At 46.3% G+C, this 19,812-nt stretch overlaps 1 protein-coding gene across 1 annotated transcript in view; it reads left to right on the top strand.

Moving 5' to 3' along the window:
- The window catches only part of LOC306920850 (PH domain leucine-rich repeat-containing protein phosphatase 2-like), a 93,387-nt gene that overhangs the window by 33,206 nt on the left and 40,369 nt on the right, over positions 1 to 19,812 (top strand). Inside the window, exon 6 of the mRNA XM_079497786.1 lies at positions 19,410 to 19,535. Within this exon, the coding sequence (XP_079353912.1) occupies positions 19,410 to 19,535 (126 nt within the window). The remainder of the gene's footprint in view (positions 1 to 19,409; positions 19,536 to 19,812) is intronic.

Raw genomic sequence — 19,812 nt, 5'->3', positions numbered from 1 at the left:
GAAGCGTCTTGAGAGGGATCCCGCATGGAAGGTCACGTACACAAGGCAGGTGCACGACATGCTCGACAGGGGGGCCGCAGTTAAGCTCTCAAAGACTGTGATGGACAATTGGAACGGAGCTGTGTGGTGGGTTAACCATCTTGCTGCACCCAATCCACACTCTGTTACCACGCCAGTCCGGCTTGTTTGGGACAGTAGTCAGGAGTTCAAAGGCGTCAGTATGAACAGTATCCTTTTGAAGGGCCCTGACGTTCTAAATCCCATCCGAGCAGTGCTGCTGCGGTTCCGGGAAGGAGAGCACGCTGCCATCGGCGACGTGTCGAAGATGTATAATTCGGTGTGGCTGGAGGAGCAGGAGGTGCACGTACATCGTTTCCTGTGGAGAGACACCCCTGCTAGTGACATCGAAGACTACGCTGTGGTGCGGGTCAACATGGGAGACAGGCCGGCGGGCTGCATTGCTCAAGTGGCCATGTGCGAGACTGCCCGTCTACCCCAATTCATCGACATGGTGGACGAGAAAGCCGTCATTGTCGATCATTCGTATGTCGATGACATTCTGTATTCCCACAACGACCCCCAGAGACTAACAGAGATTTTAGCGGGGGTGGAGGCCATTCTCGCTACTGGGGGTTTTCACCTCAAGCCCTGGGTGCGGTCTGGCCAAAGTGGGAGGGAAGGCATTGCTCCAACAGTTCCAGGGACTATCTTGTTGCCAAACCAGCTACGGGAAGAAGACAACAAGGCCCTGGGGGTAGGCTACAATGTGGGCAAGGATAGCCTCTTCCTGATGGTGGCCATTAACTTCTCTACCCGAAAGAAGAAGATGCGCACGGAGACAAACCTCACTGCGGAGGAGGTTGAAGACCAGACACCGAGCCCCCTCACCCGCCGTGAGTTGTTGAGCCAGGTTGCTAGTCTGTATGATCCCATTGGGTTGGCGACGCCCCTAAAGCAGAAGGGTGTCATCCTGGTCAGGAGGGCCTTTCAAGAGGCTGGAACTTTAACCCGGGATACATGGGACAAGCCGCTGTCTAGCGAACTGCGCAGGAGGGCAATCGAGCTCTTTATGGAGTACTCTCAGCTGAGTTCAATCGCTTTCCCCAGGTGTGTTACCCCACCCGGCTGGGTGGGTAGACCTTGGGGGGTCACCTTTTCCGATGGAAGCTCTGACTCCTATGGGGCGGTACTATATCTACGCTGGGAGACTTCGAGTGGAGTGGAAACACGGCTGGTGGAGTCAAAGGCGAAATTGACTCCTCTGGACCAGAAGGGAGACGCTGTCAAGGCGGAGATCTGCGGGGCCGTTTTTGCCTCCCGACTGAAGGGTTACGTGCAGAAGCACGGCCGTTTGGAGGTGGAAAGATGGTTTCATTTCATCGACAGCCAGACGGTGTTGGGGGCTATCCAAAGGGAAAGTTATGGATTCCAGACTTTCTTTGCTAACCGTGTTGGCGAAATTCAGAAGGCCGGGCCTGTGACAGACTGGTGGTGGGTCCCTGGCACAGAGAACATTGCTGATCTGGTCACGAGAGGAGCTTCTCCTGAACAGCTGGATGGAGATTCTCTGTGGCAGAGAGGGCCCAGGTTCCTGTCCCTGCCAGTGGAGAGTTGGCCCATAAAGTCAGCGGCGGAGGTGGCCTCCGAGTCCAGAGAGAGCGTCAGTGCACTGCAGAGGAAGGCGTTCACTGCTGTCGTGACTAGAGCCCAGGCATTGAAGTTGGCTGCACCGTCTTCACCGGTTGGTGCCATGGGGGTGTCACCAGGGACAACTACAGGGTCTTCTTCGGTGGATTCCAGTGTCTGTGTGGAAAGACTTTGGGGGGCACTCCTTGTGAGTCAGATGGACCTGACGAGATGCAGTACCTTATCTAAGCTCTGTGGCACGGTGGGGTACGTCCGCAGAGCAGTACAGATCTGGTTGCTTCAAAGGATCGGCAAGCGTGAGCAGTGGGAGGCGAGGCTCACAGTCCAGGAGCGTAAGATGGCGTATCAAGACTTATGCCTTGCTGCCCAAACTGGCATGTCCTTCCCCACAACTACTCTGAACCGGCTCGTTGTGTGTAAGGACGAGGAGACAGGACTCTTGCTGTGCCATGGCCGTGTTCAATCAGTAGGCGAGGAGAGCCAGGGTGTCCCGTTGATACCTTATGGCGCACAGATCAGCACACTTTTGGGTGAAGAGGCACATCGTGTCGACCACGAGGGTGTTGCTGGCACGCTTTTGCGGATGAGGAGAAAAGCCTGGGTGGTGCAGGGGCCACGAGTTGCTCGCAGGGTGATCGACTCATGTCTGCACTGCCGGAAGAGGGCTGCCAAGCTGTCTACACAGGTGATGGGCGCGCTACCTACGGTGCGTACGGGTCCGGCGGCTCCCTTTCAGTACACCACACTGGATTTGTTTGGACCTTATATGGTCAGGGACGTGGTGAAGCGACGCACCAAGAAGAAGGTCTGGGGCATCGTCTTTAGCTGCATGGCTTCACGGGCTGTACATGCTGATCTGGTGGGAGACCTGTCGACAGAAGGCTTTCTCCTAACCTATCAGCGTTTCACTGCCTTGAGGGGACACCCGGAAAAGTTATGGTCTGACCAGGGGACGAATTTTGTGGGGGCCAAACCGGCGTTGGCTGACCTCTACAGTTTCCTGGCCGTCATAGACCAGGGAGTCGTCCAACGAAAGGCGGCAGTGGCTGGGACTGACTGGGCCTGGGAGTTCAGCCCAGCAGACTCGCCACATCGCAATGGGGCGGCGGAGGCAGCTGTCCGCGTCCTGAAGACGTCTTTGAGCAGTGTTGGAGAGAACGAGGGGCTGTCTGCATTGGAGTTGCAGACTGTACTATACCTCGCAGCCAATCTAACAAATGAAAGACCAATCGGTGGCCGGGCTCAAGTCCAGGAGGAGTCTGTGGACATTATTACACCGAACTCGTTGCTGTTGGGGCGAGCAGGGCCCAGGGGAGACACTCTGGGCTTTGAGTTTCCCTCATACCCATTCAGCCGTCTTCGGGCGGTCCGGATTGAGGTGGACAAATTCTGGAGACGGTGGAGCCAACTGGCGGGCCCTCATCTTTTCGTTCGGCAGAAGTGGCATGCTCCGGCCCGGAATGTCACCGTCGGTGACGTTGTGTGGGTCGCAGACCAAAACGCCCTCCGGGGGCGATTCAGACTGGGTCGTGTGGTGGAAGCGCATCCTGACTGCAAAGGCGTCGTCCGAGACGTCAAGGTGCAGACCTGCCACAGTCTCCCCATCAGTTGGTCTCAGGTGAAGAAGGACATGGGGTCATGTTCATCTACCATCCTCCATAGGGACGTGAGGAGGCTGGTAGTACTGATACCGGTGGAGGATCAACCATAGTTTAAGTCCCCACCGAGGGTGCCCAAAAGACTTTAGCTGCTAAAAACTTTCAGCTGCTCTCTTTTTTACTTTTTTACCCAAACGGACTTACGTTCAGCTGCTTACTTTTTTACCTTTTACCCAAACGGACTTTTGAGTTGTCTTTGTTTGAGTGCTTACTAAGAGTTTGTTTAAAATGTTGTGACTAAAAGTGATGCTTATGTGTGAAATAACCTAAGTGGGATGGTGTGTCTAAGTGGGAGGTTGTGTAGCCTACTTGGATCGCGTGATCCGTAGCCTAAGTGGGAGGTGTAGTGTTATTTACTGCGTGCACAGGCTTAGGTTACCTATATTTTGTATTTGGGGTGCTAGAGTGGACTCTAGTGGTTGAGGGAGGCACTCACACCTGTTGCGCATGTGCGAACGGAGTGGAATAAGCGTCAGGAGTCAGTCTCCGAGTGTGATTGTCTGATCTGGATGTCTTTTGTTTAATTACCTGCTAAGCTGCTGCTAACTGCTGTTCTCTTTACTGCTGTTGACGGGTTTGGCTTATTACGAATGCTATACAAAGTTTAGTTTAGATTTAGTTCATGTGTGTTATGTTGTGAATGTGTGTGTGCTAATAAATTAACAAAACGAGTATTTGAGTTGCCTCGGTGGTATTGCTGAACTAGCATGCTGTGTGTAGCTAGTTAGCCGAGTAGTTTACATTGTCCCAGACAGATGATAGCCTCGACGGAGGGCTAAATTATTAGATTATTGATTGAGTCTAGTGATTTCCGTACAATGACCCCCAGATCATATACATGACAGTAGAGGCTCAACAATGACTCCAGATCATTCACATGACAGTAGAGGCTCAACAATGAGCCCAGATCATTCACATGACAGTAGAGGCTCAACAATGACCCCCAGATCATTCACATGACAGTAGGCTCAACAATGACCCCAGATCATTCACATGACAGTAGGCTCAACAATGACCCCAGATCATTCACATGACAGTAGAGGCTCAACAATGACCCCAGATCATTCACATGACAGTAGGCTCAACAATGACCCCAGATCATTCACATGACAGTAGGCTCAACAATGACCCCAGATCATTCACATGACAGTAGGCTCAACAATGACCCCAGATCATTCACATGACAGTAGAGGCTCAACAATGACCCCAGATCATTCACACGACAGTAGAGGCTCAACAATGACCCCAGATCATTCACATGACAGTAGAGGCTCAACAATGACCCCAGATCATTCACATGACAGTAGGCTCAACAATGACCCCAGATCATTCACATGACAGTAGAGGCTCAACAATGACCCCAGATCATTCACATGACAGTAGAGGCTCAACAATGACCCCAGATCATTCACATGACAGTAGAGGCTCAACAATGACCCCAGATCATTCACATGACAGTAGAGGCTCAACAATGACCCCAGATCATTCACATGACAGTAGAGGCTCAACAATGACCCCAGATCATTCACATGACAGTAGAGGCTCAACAATGACCCCAGATCATTCACATGACAGTAGAGGCTCAACAATGACCCCAGATCATTCACATGACAGTAGGCTCAACAATGACCCCAGATCATTCAGCATTTGGATTGAATGTTGAGTGTCTTTCAGAACACCATGTCTGGTCCTGTCTGGTCAGAACACCATGTCTGGTCCTGTCAAAGACTCTGCAAAGCTCTGCTGTCCTAATTCACTATTCTCAACGTCCGGTCCGGGGGCCATCATCGGTCCAACTAAACAGTTACAGGTCTGTAACTCTGAGAGAGTACAAAAGGAACCAAATGGAACCAGGCCATTTGGTTCCATTTGTGCACTTGCAGGGCACTAGTTTAACTACAGGACTTTGCGCCATGACTCCATGGTCTTACGCCTTGGTGGTGGTCCAGTCCGCGGCAATTTTGCTATTTACAGGACACTTCTTGTGGGCGCAATGTGTTAGCGCCTGAAATTCAGAAGGCTGACCATCATGAACGTCACTGTACTGGAACCCCAATACAATAACTGAGTTGACCTGTGAGGGCCCATTTGGATCCTTGGTGGTCCCCGGACCCGACTTTGAGAAGCATTATGTCCTAATTCAGGGGTGGGCAACTGGCGGCCCGCGGGCCACATGCGGCCCCCACCTTCACTTAATGCGGCCCGCATGTTAATATCAGAATACTGATATAGTATTGATTTCAGCTGTTACAATTCCAACCCCGCTTTAATTACTTCATGACTAGTATTAAATGACTAGTACTTAATGTTATTGTCTTTTTGTGTCCAATGTAGTTATGTTAACAGTTCATAAAGTTAACATAACTAACTAAATGCATTTGAAATTCAATAAAAAGGTTACTTTTCAGGATTCCAATTAAAAAATAGCAAAACATTATTCAGGTTTTCAATTCAAATATAGCAAAAAATTGCTGATCTACAAGCTCAAAACGAGCTTGTAGATCGGCTATTTTTGCTACGACAGTAATATGCACTGTGGCCCTCTGTAGTGAGAGTGGAAATATAGTGGCCCTCGTCATCGTCAAAGTTGCCCACTCCTGTCCTAATGAATGAATTTTGTCCCGGCTCCACCCCGTCAACCTCACAGAGAGCCCCATGTTGACAGAGAGCCAAGCACACAGTGATCCTGGAAAGAGAATAAGGGACAACAGAACAAAAAAGGACAATCCAATTAGTTGCAGATTCATGCTACAGTAAGTCCAGGATCTGTCTCGGCCACAGTGGCATGGTTCACTGGATTAGAGCAGTTAAGATGAGTCCATTTAATTCATAAAGCATTTATAAAAACGAGCAGAGTTGCCCAAAGTGAATAACAGCATAGAAATCTAACATACCATAACAACAGTCATGTATTAGCATGGATCCATGGATTAGAGCATGCATAGCATAGTCTCTCAGGCCATGGATCCATGGATTAGAGCATGCATAGCATAGTCTCTCAAGGCCATGGATCCATGGATTAGAGCATGCATAGCATAGTCTCTCAGGCCATGGATCCATGGATTAGAGCATGCATAGCATAGTCTCTCAGGCCATGGATCCATGGATTAGAGCATGCATAGCATAGTCTCTCAGGCCATGGATCCATGGATTAGAGCATGCATAGCATAGTCTCTCAGGCCATGGATCCATGGATTAGAGCATATATAGCATAGTCTCTCAGGTCATGGATCCATGGATTAGATTTAGAGCATGCATAGCATAGTCTCTCAGGCCATGGATCCATGGATTAGAGCATATATAGCATAGTCTCTCAGGCCATGGATCCATGGATTAGATTTAGAGCATGCATAGCATAGTCTCTCAGGCCATGGATCCATGGATTAGAGCATGCATAGCATAGTCTCTCAGGCCATGGATCCATGGATTAGAGCATATATAGCATAGTCTCTCAGGCCATGGATCCATGGATTAGAGCATGCATAGCATAGTCTCTCAGGTCATGGATCCATGGATTAGATTTAGAGCATGCATAGCATAGTCTCTCAGGCCATGGATCCATGGATTAGAGCATGCATAGCATAGTCTCTCAGGCCATGGATCCATGGATTAGAGCATATATAGCATAGTCTCTCAGGTCATGGATCCATGGATTAGATTTAGAGCATGCATAGCATAGTCTCTCAGGCCATGGATCCATGGATTAGAGCATGCATAGCATAGTCTCTCAGGCCATGGATCCATGGATTAGAGCATGCATAGCATAGTCTCTCAGGCCATGGATCCATGGATTAGAGCATATATAGCATAGTCTCTCAGGTCATGGATCCATGGATTAGATTTAGAGCATGCATAGCATAGTCTCTCAGGCCATGGATCCATGGATTAGAGCATATATAGCATAGTCTCTCAGGCCATGGATCCATGGATTAGAGCATGCATAGCATAGTCTCTCAGGTCATGGATCCATGGATTAGATTTAGAGCATGCATAGCATAGTCTCTCAGGCCATGGATCCATGGATTAGAGCATGCATAGCATAGTCTCTCAGGCCATGGATCCATGGATTAGAGCATATATAGCATAGTCTCTCAGGCCATGGATCCATGGATTAGAGCATGCATAGCATAGTCTCTCAGGCCAGCCAAGTATTCCACAATCTTTTGTAATTACGGCCTCATGAAAGCCACATGCAGAATTGGTCATCTGCTCATTTAAGTTCATGAAAATATGTTTTAAAAGGTAAAGTAAATTAAACTAGATAAAGCATATATTTGCTGTCGGGAAGAAACCACCTAACTCTGTCTGTCTGTCTGTCTGTCTGTCTGTCTGTCTGTCTGTCTGTCTGTCTGTCTGTCTGTCTGTCACATCGTCTATCCTTCGTCAGCAGTCAATCTTTAAAAAAATTGACAAATGACAAAACATCCAGCTCAAGTGGAGTTTTGTCGAAGTGTTTTTTAATATTTATGCGTGACATGAAAAGGTTAATGGTGGTGCTCTGGTTGTATTTTATATATGAACATATATGCCAATATATGTCAAATATATGCAGAAATTGTCAGGCTTCTATCCCAGGTAAGGATCCAAAATGCAGAACTCACGGACACAAGGAATAAACTTAAAGTCTTTACTTGGCAAAAGTAGAAAACAGGTACACCTTACAAGGCAAGAAATAATGAATACACAAGGCAGAGCAAACTGATAAACCAACAACCACATGAGAGCATCAAGGGCTATATATAGACTAGGTTCATTAGGGAGCAGGTGAGGTATATATAGACTAGGTTCATTAGGGAGCAGGTGAGGTATATATAGACTAGGTTCATTAGGGAGCAGGTGAGGTATATATAGACTAGGTTCATTAGGGAGCAGGTGAGGTATATATAGACTAGGTTCATTAGGGAGCAGGTGAGGTATATATAGACTAGGTTCATTAGGGAGCAGGTGAGGTATATATAGACTAGGTTCATTAGGGAGCAGGTGAGGTATATATAGACTAGGTTCATTAGGGAGCAGGTGAGGTATATATAGACTAGGTTCATTAGGGAGCAGGTGAGGTGAGACACACAGGTGGGCCCAGGAAGTCATCAGGGCAGTGGATGAGTGGGTGTGGCACAGACTGTGGCCAGGGCTGTGACAGAAATGATATACTGGCTGCATATACAGTATTCCATAGGCTATTCATGTTCATAATATACAGTATGTATATAACAGTACAGCATAGTATAATATATATGTATAGCTTATATGTATAGTGTCATTATATATAGATATGTTCTAGTTACGTTCTTAGCTTACGCATGTTTCTTGATAAATGCTGTTTATATATGTGATGTATTCCCATGCTTTTTGTTCTTGCTTAATGTAAGTCGCTCTGGATTAAGAGCGTCTGCTAAATGCCTAAATTGTAAATTGTAAATTGTATGTGGATAGGAACTATATGTCCACATACAGTATATCGTGCATATATGGATATTTACATTTATAATTGATATATGTACGTAGTAGAGACATTGGTGGCCAATTTCAAATAATATGTCACATAACCAGGTCGGGAGGTAGAGCAGGACAGGATCTGGCTTAGAGCAGTCAGTCAGTGTGGATCACGGGTTTACAGCAGTCAAAATCATACAGTGTAAGCCCAATTTACACCGTGGCTATTCAGAAATAGCTGCTCTTACAAAAATAGCCGTTCTACAAGCTAAGAATGTTTGAAATACAGGCCGGCACATACTCATACATCAGAGGATTCTATGGAGATTGCTAATAATGAGTGGAGAAGAAGGCTTGTGGGGATTTGGGACAGCGTTCACGCTACGCTGAGCAGAAAATATGAACGCTCTCCCTCATGCTCGCTCTGTCTGTCTGTCTGTCTGTCTGTCTGTCTGTCTGTCTGTCTGTCTGTCTGTCTGTCTGTCTGTCTGTCTGTCTGTCTGTCTGTCTGTCTGTCTGTCTGTCTGTCTGTCTGTCTGTCTGTCTGTCTGTCTCGCACACACACACACACACACACACACACACACACACACATTTTAACCATTTATTTATGTCCACACAAAGGATATGCATACAAGGACACAAATATTATAGGTGCATTAAAGTTACATCTGCAAAGTCATGGCATGTGTTTTCGTGATACAACAGGCATGTCACTCAGTACTCTATGGGTATAAGTAACAGGCATGTCACACAGTACTCTATGGGTATAAGTAACAGGCATGTCACACAGTACTCTATGGGTATAAGTAACAGGCATGTCACACAGTACTCTATGGGTATAAGTAACAGGCATGTCACACAGTACTCTATGGGCATAAGTAACAGCGTCTCCGCCATATATGACGGCTGCCAATTATAGCAGAGACACCACAATACTTTGCCAGCCTTTTTGCCTCCTTTTTGGGCATCCCAAGTTGTTGGAACCCTCTAACAACCAGTCTGTGCATATGCCCTAGGCTGCCAAATATAAAGACAAATAGTCTGCACCTATAGCCCAGCTCTGAGATGGTATGTAGAAGTGGTTGGTATTTTATGACCTTGGTCATAAAGGCTTCCTCTAGGCTGACACACACACACACACACACACACACACACACACACACACACACACACACACACACACACACACACACACACACACACACACACTGAAAGTCAATACCTGGAATTGAAGCAGCAGAACTACCTAAGCCCTATCTTGTTTCAATTGCCTTTTTATCTCTCTTTCATTGTCCACTTTCACATCAGCTGGTGTGATCTATACGCCCTTGTTTTCCAGCTGCTAGCTGATGAGTCGCAGCGGTGGGAACTAACTAAGTACATTCAATCAAGTAGCCCCGGAAACGCTTTGGCCATGTCTCGCTATATAATTTAAACGAGCATGCTTTAACCGCAAATATTGTACTTTTTACTCAACTAATATTTTTTTGTTACTTAGTAGATTTAGATTATTATTACAAAACATACATAACCAATTAAGTCCTATTGTATGAGTCCTGAGCTTGTAGATATGCTATGTTTTGAGGCGGAAAAAAAGTTAAATCAGCCATTCATAATGAGTAAATGTTTGACACATTTAGAAAAATGCAGTAACCTCCTGTACTTCTTCCACCTCTGGTGACGAGTGGTTCTCTGATGCTGTGTCTTTTCCAGTGTCTAAAAGAGGTGACATGATCTCATGCACAGCTGAGTAAGCGCCTCATGTGAGGGAGTGTTGCTCAGAGAGTAAACGCCTCATGTGAGGGAGTGTTGCTCAGAGAGTGATCCATCCTACATGTGAGGGAGTGTTGCTCAGAGAGTGATCCATCCTCATGTGAGGGAGTGTTGCTCAGAGAGTGATCCATGTGAAGGAGTGTTGCTCAGAGAGTGATCCATCCTACATGTGAGGGAGTGTTGCTCAGCGAGTGATCCATGTGAAGGAGTGTTGCTCAGAGAGTGATCCATCCTACATGTGAGGGAGTGTTGCTCAGCGAGTGATCCATGTGAAGGAGTGTTGCTCAGAGAGTGATCCATCCTACATGTGAGGGAGTGTTGCTCAGAGAGTGATCGCCTCATGTGAGGGAGTGTTGCTCAGAGAGTGCTCGCCTCATGTGAGGGAGTGTTGCTCAGAGAGTGATCGCCTCATGTGAGGGAGTGTTGCTCAGAGAGTGATCGCCTCATGTGAGGGAGTGTTGCTCAGAGAGTGATCCATCCTCATGTGAGGGAGTGTTGCTCAGAGAGTGATCGCCTCATGTGAGGGAGTGTTGCTCAGAGAGTGATCCATCCTCATGTGAGGGAGTGTTGCTCAGAGAGTGATCCATCCTCATGTGAGGGAGTGTTGCTCAGAGAGTGATCCATCCTCATGTGAGGGAGTGTTGCTCAGAGAGTGATCCATCCTCATGTGAGGGAGTGTTGCTCAGAGAGTGATCCATCCTCATGTGAGGGAGTGTTGCTCAGAGACTGATCGCCTCATGTGAGGGAGTGTTGCTCAGAGAGTGATCCGTCCTCATGTGAGGGAGTGTTGCTCAGAGAGTGATCCATGTGAGGGAGTGTTGCTCAGAGAGTGATCCGTCCTCATGTGAGGGAGTGTTGCTCAGAGAGTGATCCATGTGAGGGAGTGTTGCTCAGAGAGTGATCCGTCCTCATGTGAGGGAGTGTTGCTCAGAGAGTGATCCATGTGAGGGAGTGTTGCTCAGAGAGTGATCGCCTCATTTGAGGGAGTGTTGCTCAGAGAGTGATCCATCCTACATGTGAGGGAGTGTTGCTCAGAGAGTGATCCATCCTACATGGTATTCGGAAAGTCAGGAAAAAATATATATTATCAATACGCCTAATGTAATGCTCTGTAGCTTGCCAAAAAGAACAGAAATAAAGGCTAAAATTGCTTGTAGATCAATTATTTGTCACAGGCAACACCCTCACGTGATTTAGATGTAACAGGCCGGCTGTGGTAGTGTGTTATTTTGAGGAGGATGAAAGCGAGGCGGTTTAGCTACATTCTGCACATGTAGATAAGATGTGCCTTTCGGATAGGATGTGGAATGTACTGTAAAGTCACAAGACTGCTGGCAACCAGCCAGTACTGCAAGTACTAGACCATTCATTACTGTAGTGTTGCAAGTACTGGACCATTCATTACTGTAGTGTTACAAGTACTGGACCATTCATTACTGTAGTGTTGCAAGTACTGGACCATTCATTACTGTAGTGTTACAAGTACTGGACCATTCATTACTGTAGTGTTGCAAGTACTGGACCATTCATTACTGTAGTGTTGCAAGTACTGGACCATTCATTACTGTAGTGTTGCAAGTACTGGACCATTCATTACTGTAGTGTTGCAAGTACTGGACCATTCAGTACTGTAGTGTTGCAAGTACTGGACCATTCATTACTGTAGTGTTGCAAGTACTGGACCATTAACCACTTCAAGTACTGGACCATTCATTACTGTAGTGTTGCAAGTACTGGACCATTCATTACTGTAGTGTTGCAAGTACTGGACCATTCATTACTGTAGTGTTGCAAGTACTGGACCATTCATTACTGTAGTGTTGCAAGTACTGGACCATTCATTACTGTAGTGTTGCAAGTACTGGACCATTCATTACTGTAGTGTTACGAGTACTGGACCATTCATTACTGTAGTGTTGCAAGTACTGGACCATTCATTACTGTAGTGTTGCAAGTACTGGACCATTCATTACTGTAGTGTTGCAAGTACTGGACCATTCATTACTGTAGTGTTACAAGTACTGGACCATTCATTACTGTAGTGTTACAAGTACTGGACCATTCATTACTGTAGTGTTACAAGTACTGGACCATTCATTACTGTAGTGTTGCAAGTACTGGACCATTCATTACTGTAGTGTTACAAGTACTGGACCATTCATTACTGTAGTGTTGCAAGTACTGGACCATTCATTACTGTAGTGTTGCAAGTACTGGACCATTCATTACTGTAGTGTTGCAAGTACTGGACCATTCATTACTGTAGTGTTACAAGTACTGGACCATTCATTACTGTAGTGTTACAAGTACTGGACCATTCATTACTGTAGTGTTACAAGTACTGGACCATTCATTACTGTAGTGTTACAAGTACTGGACCATTCATTACTGTAGTGTTGCAAGTACTGGACCATTCATTACTGTAGTGTTGCAAGTACTGGACCATTCATTACTGTAGTGTTGCAAGTACTGGACCATTCATTACTGTAGTGTTGCAAGTACTGGACCATTCATTACTGTAGTGTTACAAGTACTGGACCATTCATTACTGTAGTGTTGCAAGTACTGGACCATTCATTACTGTAGTGTTGCAAGTACTGGACCATTCATTACTGTAGTGTTACAGGTACTGGACCATAGAAAGTGTCTAACGTTACCATGCCAACAGTGCCACAATCTTTCGAGGCTGTGGCTCTCCAATTGAATGGACCCACTCCTACCATTCTAGTCAACATTTACCGCCCTCCCAAACCAAACAAGGATTTTATTACTGATTTCACTACATTTCTCACTCATATCTGCACACTTTCACCCAATATAATTTTGCTTGGTGACGCAAATATTCATTTGGACAATAACAATCTTGCTTTCACTAAGGACTTCATCTCATGCCTGGACAGTTTTGGTCTCAAACAATTTATCAATTTCCCCACACACTGTAAAGGGCATACATTGGACATAGTCTGCTGCTCTGGTATCACTCCTCTCAATTTCTCTGCTTCCGACCTCCCTTCCACTTTCACTGACCACAAACTCATTTCATTTAACCTCAGTCTCATCTTGTCCAAAACCAAACAATCTCGTACCATAACCCTCCGTAACATCAAAAACATAAACCCTGACGACCTCATAACAGGCATTGAAAATCTCCCCACCATCACCCCCTCATGCACCCCAGATCAGTTAGTCAATATTTACAATGATGGCCTCCAATCCCTGCTAAATACACTTGCCCCCCTCAAAACCCGGAACACCTCATTTCGCCACTCTGCCCCCTGGTTCTCCCCCCACCTGCGGCAGCTGAAGGCCAAAGGCCGTCAGCTTGAGCGACTGTACACCAAAACCGGCCTCACTGTACACAAACAAATGCACCATGCCCACATCCTCCAATATAAAAATGCCATCTCCTCAGCCAAAACCCAATATTTTGCAGACAAAATCTCTGCCGGTGCCGGGAACACCCGGGCTCTGTTTTCGGTGGTTAACAACTCCCTCCGCCCCCCTGACTCCCTCCCCCCACACTTCTACTCCACAGACCACTGCAACTCCATAATGTCATTCTTCAACGCCAAAATATCCACCATTCACCATCAACTAGCCCCCCTCACGTCCGGTTGTCCTCCTCCCTTTGTTCCTAATCCCCCAGTCTCTGCACCTCTCTCCTGTTTCCAACTCCCCTCTCCCTCAGACCTATCCAAACTCATCCGGACTTCCAAACCTACGACCTGCCAACTTGACCCCCTGCCATCCCCCCTCGTTATAGCCTCCCTTCCCTCTCTACTCCCTCTGATAACAGCCATTATTCACGCCTCTCTCACATCTGGTTCCATCCCATCTCCACTGAAAACTGCCTCTGTTACGCCCTTATTAAAGAAACCTGGTTTAGACCCCAACAACTTCAGTAATCTCCGCCCCATCTCCAACTTACCATTTTTAGCAAAAATCCTGGAAAAGGTTGTTGCAACTCAGTTACAGGCCCACCTCTCCAACAACAACCTATTTGAACAGTTTCAGTCCGGTTTCCGCCCCCACCACAGTACAGAAACAGCCCTAATAAAAATCACCAATGACCTCCTGTTAGCAGCCGACTCTGGACAGTTATCAATTCTCATCCTTCTCGACATGACCGCAGCCTTTGACACCATCTCACATTCCATCCTCCTCGACCGTCTAGCCTCCATTGGCATATCCGACACACCCCTACACTGGTTCCACTCCTATCTCTCCGACCGTACTCAGTTTATTCAGCTAAAATCTTTCATATCCCACTCCTCTCCCCTCTCCTCTGGTGTTCCCCAGGGCTCTGTCCTTGGCCCCATATTATTCATAATATACCTCCTCCCACTTGGCGCAATATTCCGCAAACACAACATCAATTTCCACTGTTACGCGGACGACACCCAGCTCTATGTCTCCTCCACACCTACCTCCACCCTCCCACCACCCTCCCTCTGTGCCTGTCTTCACGAAATTAAAGACTGGTTCACCTCATCCCTCCTCAAACTAAATGGCAATAAAACCGAGTTAACCCTCATTGGCACCAAATCCTCACTCACCAAGCAGCCCAGTTTTACACTCACCATAGACAACTCCTCGGTTTCCCCTTCCCCCCAGGTCAAGAGTCTGGGTGTCGTCCTCGACAGCACCCTATCATTTCATACCCACATCAATAACACCATCCGGTCAGCCTACTTTCACCTTCGCAACATCAACCGCCTCCGCCCTTCACTCACCTCCAACAACACTGCCATCCTAGTCCATTCTCTGGTCGCCTCCCGCCTCGATTACTGTAACTCCCTTCTCTTCGGTCTCCCCCACAAACTCCTCCATAAAATCCAACTGGTCCAAAACGCTGCAGCCCGCATCATCACCAAAACCCCTGCCATCTCCCACATCACCCCCGTTCTGCACCAACTCCACTGGCTACCCATCAAATACTGCATAGACTTCAAGATCCTCCTCAACACATTCAATGCCATCCATAACCTCTCCCCCCCATACCTGTCTGATCTCATCCATATCAACACTCCCACCCGGGCACTCAGGTCTGCCTCCTCCACCAACCTCACTGTTCCCCCAGCTCGTTTGTCCACCATGGGGGGTAGAGCTTTCAGCCGCTCTGCCCCTCGCCTCTGGAACAGCCTTCCCCCTGACATTCGAAACATGGACTCACTCCCCACCTTCAAATCCCACCTCAAAACTCACCTATTCAGACAAGCCTATGCTCACCTTGAGTAAAGGTCTGCTGCAGGCCTTTGTGTTTATTTTAAACTTGCTTTATTATATTGTATTTCTTTTCTGTTTTGTTAGGCGACCTTGGGTGACCTGAAAGGCGCTATATAAATAAAATGTATTATTATTATTATTATTATTACTGTAGTGTTACAAGTACTGCACCATTCATTACTGTAGTGTTACAAGTACTGGACCATTCATTACTGTAGTGCTGCAAGTACTGGACCATTCATTACTGTAGTGTTACAAGTACTGGACCATTCATTACTGTAGTGTTACAAGTACTGGACCATTCATTACTGTAGTGTTGCAGGTACTGGACCATTCATTACTGTAGTGTTACAAGTACTGGACCATTCATTACTGTAGTGTTACAAGTACTGGACCATTCATTACTGTAGTGTTGCAAGTACTGGACCATTCATTACTGTAGTGTTGCAAGTACTGGACCATTCATTACTGTAGTGTTGCAAGTACTGGACCATTCATTACTGTAGTGTTGCAAGTACTGGACCATTCATTACTGTAGTGGTGCAAGTACTGGACCATTCATTACTGTAGTGTTGCAAGTACTGGACCATTCATTACTGTAGTGTTGCAAGTACTGGACCATTCATTACTGTAGTGTTGCAAGTACTGGACCATTCATTACTGTAGTGTTGCAAGTACTGGACCATTCATTACTGTAGTGTTGCAAGTACTGGACCATTCATTACTGTAGTGTTGCAAGTACTGGACCATTCATTACTGTAGTGTTACAAGTACTGGACCATTCATTACTGTAGTGTTGCAAGTACTGGACCATTCATTACTGTAGTGTTACAAGTACTGGACCATTCATTACTGTAGTGTTGCAAGTACTGGACCATTCATTACTGTAGTGTTACAAGTACTGGACCATTCATTACTGTAGTGTTGCAAGTACTGGACCATTCATTACTGTAGTGTTGCAAGTACTGGACCATTCATTACTGTAGTGTTGCAAGTACTGGACCATTCATTACTGTAGTGTTGCAAGTACTGGACCATTCATTACTGTAGTGTTGCAAGTACTGGACCATTCATTACTGTAGTGTTGCAAGTACTGGACCATTCATTACTGTAGTGTTACAAGTACTGGACCATTCATTACTGTAGTGTTACAAGTACTGGACCATTCATTACTGTAGTGTTGCAAGTACTGGACCATTCATTACTGTAGTGTTGCAAGTACTGGACCATTCATTACTGTAGTGTTGCAAGTACTGGACCATTCATTACTGTAGTGTTGCAAGTACTGGACCATTCATTACTGTAGTGTTGCAAGTACTGGACCATTCATTACTGTAGTGTTGCAAGTACTGGACCATTCATTACTGTAGTGTTGCAAGTACTGGACCATTCATTACTGTAGTGTTGCAAGTACTGGACCATTCATTACTGTAGTGTTGCAAGTACTGGACCATTCATTACTGTAGTGTTGCAAGTACTGGACCATTCATTACTGTAGTGTTGCAAGTACTGGACCATTCATTACTGTAGTGTTGCAAGTACTGGACCATTCATTACTGTAGTGTTGCAAGTACTGGACCATTCATTACTGTAGTGTTGCAAGTACTGGACCATTCATTACTGTAGTGTTGCAAGTACTGGACCATTCATTACTGTAGTGTTACAAGTACTGGACCATTCATTACTGTAGTGTTGCAGGTACTGGACCATTCATTACTGTACTGGACCATTCATTACTGTAGTGTTGCAGGTACTGGACCATTCATTACTGTAGTGTTGCAGGTACTGGACCATTCATTACTGTAGTGTTGCAGGTACTGGACCATTCATTACTGTAGTGTTGCAAGTACTGGACCATTCATTACTGTAGTGTTGCAGGTACTGGACCATTCATTACTGTAGTGTTGCAAGTACTGGACCATTCATTACTGTAGTGTTACAAGTACTGGACCATTCATTACTGTAGTGTTGCTACAGAAGTACTGGACCATTCATTACTGTAGTGTTGCAAGTACTGGACCATTCATTACTGTAGTGTTGCAAGTACTGGACCATTCATTACTGTAGTGTTGCAGGTACTGGACCATTCATTACTGTAGTGTTGCAGGTACTGGACCATTCATTACTGTAGTGTTGCAAGTACTGGACCATTCATTACTGTAGTGTTGCAGGTACTGGACCATTCATTACTGTAGTGTTGCAGGTACTGGACCATTCATTACTGTAGTGTTGCAGGTACTGGACCATTCATTACTGTAGTGTTGCAAGTACTGGACCATTCATTACTGTAGTGTTGCAAGTACTGGACCATTCATTACTGTACTGGACCATTCATTACTGTACTGGACCATTCATTACTGTAGTGTTGCAGGTACTGGACCATTCATTACTGTACTGGACCATTCATTACTGTAGTGTTGCAGGTACTGGACCATTCATTACTGTAGTGTTGCAAGTACTGGACCATTCATTACTGTACTGGACCATTCATTACTGTACTGGACCATTCATTACTGTACTGGACCATTCATTACTGTAGTGTTGCAGGTACTGGACCATTCATTACTGTAGTGTTGCAAGTACTGGACCATTCATTACTGTAGTGTTGCAAGTACTGGACCATTCATTACTGTAGTGTTGCAAGTACTGGACCATTCATTACTGTAGTGTTGCAGGTACTGGACCATTCATTACTGTAGTGTTGCAAGTACTGGACCATTCATTACTGTAGTGTTGCAAGTACTGGACCATTCATTACTGTAGTGTTGCAAGTACTGGACCATTCATTACTGTAGTGTTGCAGGTACTGGACCATTCATTACTGTAGTGTTACACGTACTGGACCATTCATTACTGTACTGGACCATTCATTACTGTAGTGTTGCAAGTACTGGACCATTCATTACTGTAGTGTTGCAAGTACTGGACCATTCATTGCTGTAGTGTTGCAATTACTGTGTACTGGACCATTCACCACTTACATCACAGGTTTACATCGCAGGTTTACATCACAGGTTTACATCACAGGTTTACATCGAAGGTTTACATCACAGGTTTACATCACAGGTTTACATCACAGGTTCACATCGCAGGTTTACATCACAGGTTCACATCACAGGTTTACATCACAGGTTTACATCACAGGTTCACATCACAGGTTTACATCACAGGTTTACATCACAGGTTCACATCACAGGTTTACATCACAGGTTTACACATCACAGGTTTACATCACATCACAGGTTTACATCACAGGTGACAGAGACACAAGAGAACGTAATAAGCAGTTTCAGATAGCGTCCATACGTAGTGTACTGAACTGTTCATTTCAGAGCAATTAGTCTAATGAGCGTACCAAGCGACCATCGCGTGCCTTATACTTCTTCATTCTACTGGCACAAAGTACTGTCTGTCTGTCTATTGGTTGTCCCAATTTTCACCAATTTCAATTTCAATAAAATTGTAAAATTGCTGTCCTAATATGTTGGTGTGTGTGTGTGTGTGTGCGCGTGTGTGTGTGTGTGTGTGTGTGTGTGTGTGTGTGTGTGTGTGTGTGTGTGTGTGTGTGTGTGTGTGTGTGTGTGTGTGTGTGTGTGTGTGTGTGTGTGTGTGTGTGTGTGTGTGTGTGTGCGTGCGTGCGTGCGTGCGTGTGTGTGTGTGTGTGTGAAGGTGGTGTCTCAGACAGTCAGCCTGGTGGATCTGTCCTGCTACAGTCTGGAAGCAGTGCCTGAGTATCTGTTCTACAGCCAGGATGTCACTCACCTCAACCTGAGACACAACTTCATGAGCCTACAGGGGCCTGGAGGCCTCCTCAACCTGCCCAGGTAAACATCCTGTTAACTCCCCTACAGGGGCCTGGCGGCCTCCTCAACCTGCCCAGGTAAACATCCCTGCTAACTCCCCTACAGGGGCCTGGCGGCCTCCTCAACCTGCCCAGGTAAACATCCTGTTAACTCCCCTACAGGGGCCTGGCGGCCTCCTCAACCTGCCCAGGTAAACATCCCTGCTAACTCCCCTACAGGGGCCTGGCGGCCTCCTCAACCTGCCCAGGTAAACATCCTGTTAACTCCCC

Source organism: Electrona antarctica (assembly GCF_951216825.1).
Source record: "Electrona antarctica genome assembly, chromosome: 3".
Classification (NCBI taxonomy): domain Eukaryota; kingdom Metazoa; phylum Chordata; class Actinopteri; order Myctophiformes; family Myctophidae; genus Electrona; species Electrona antarctica.
This window is presented reverse-complemented; position numbering and strand designations above follow the sequence as displayed.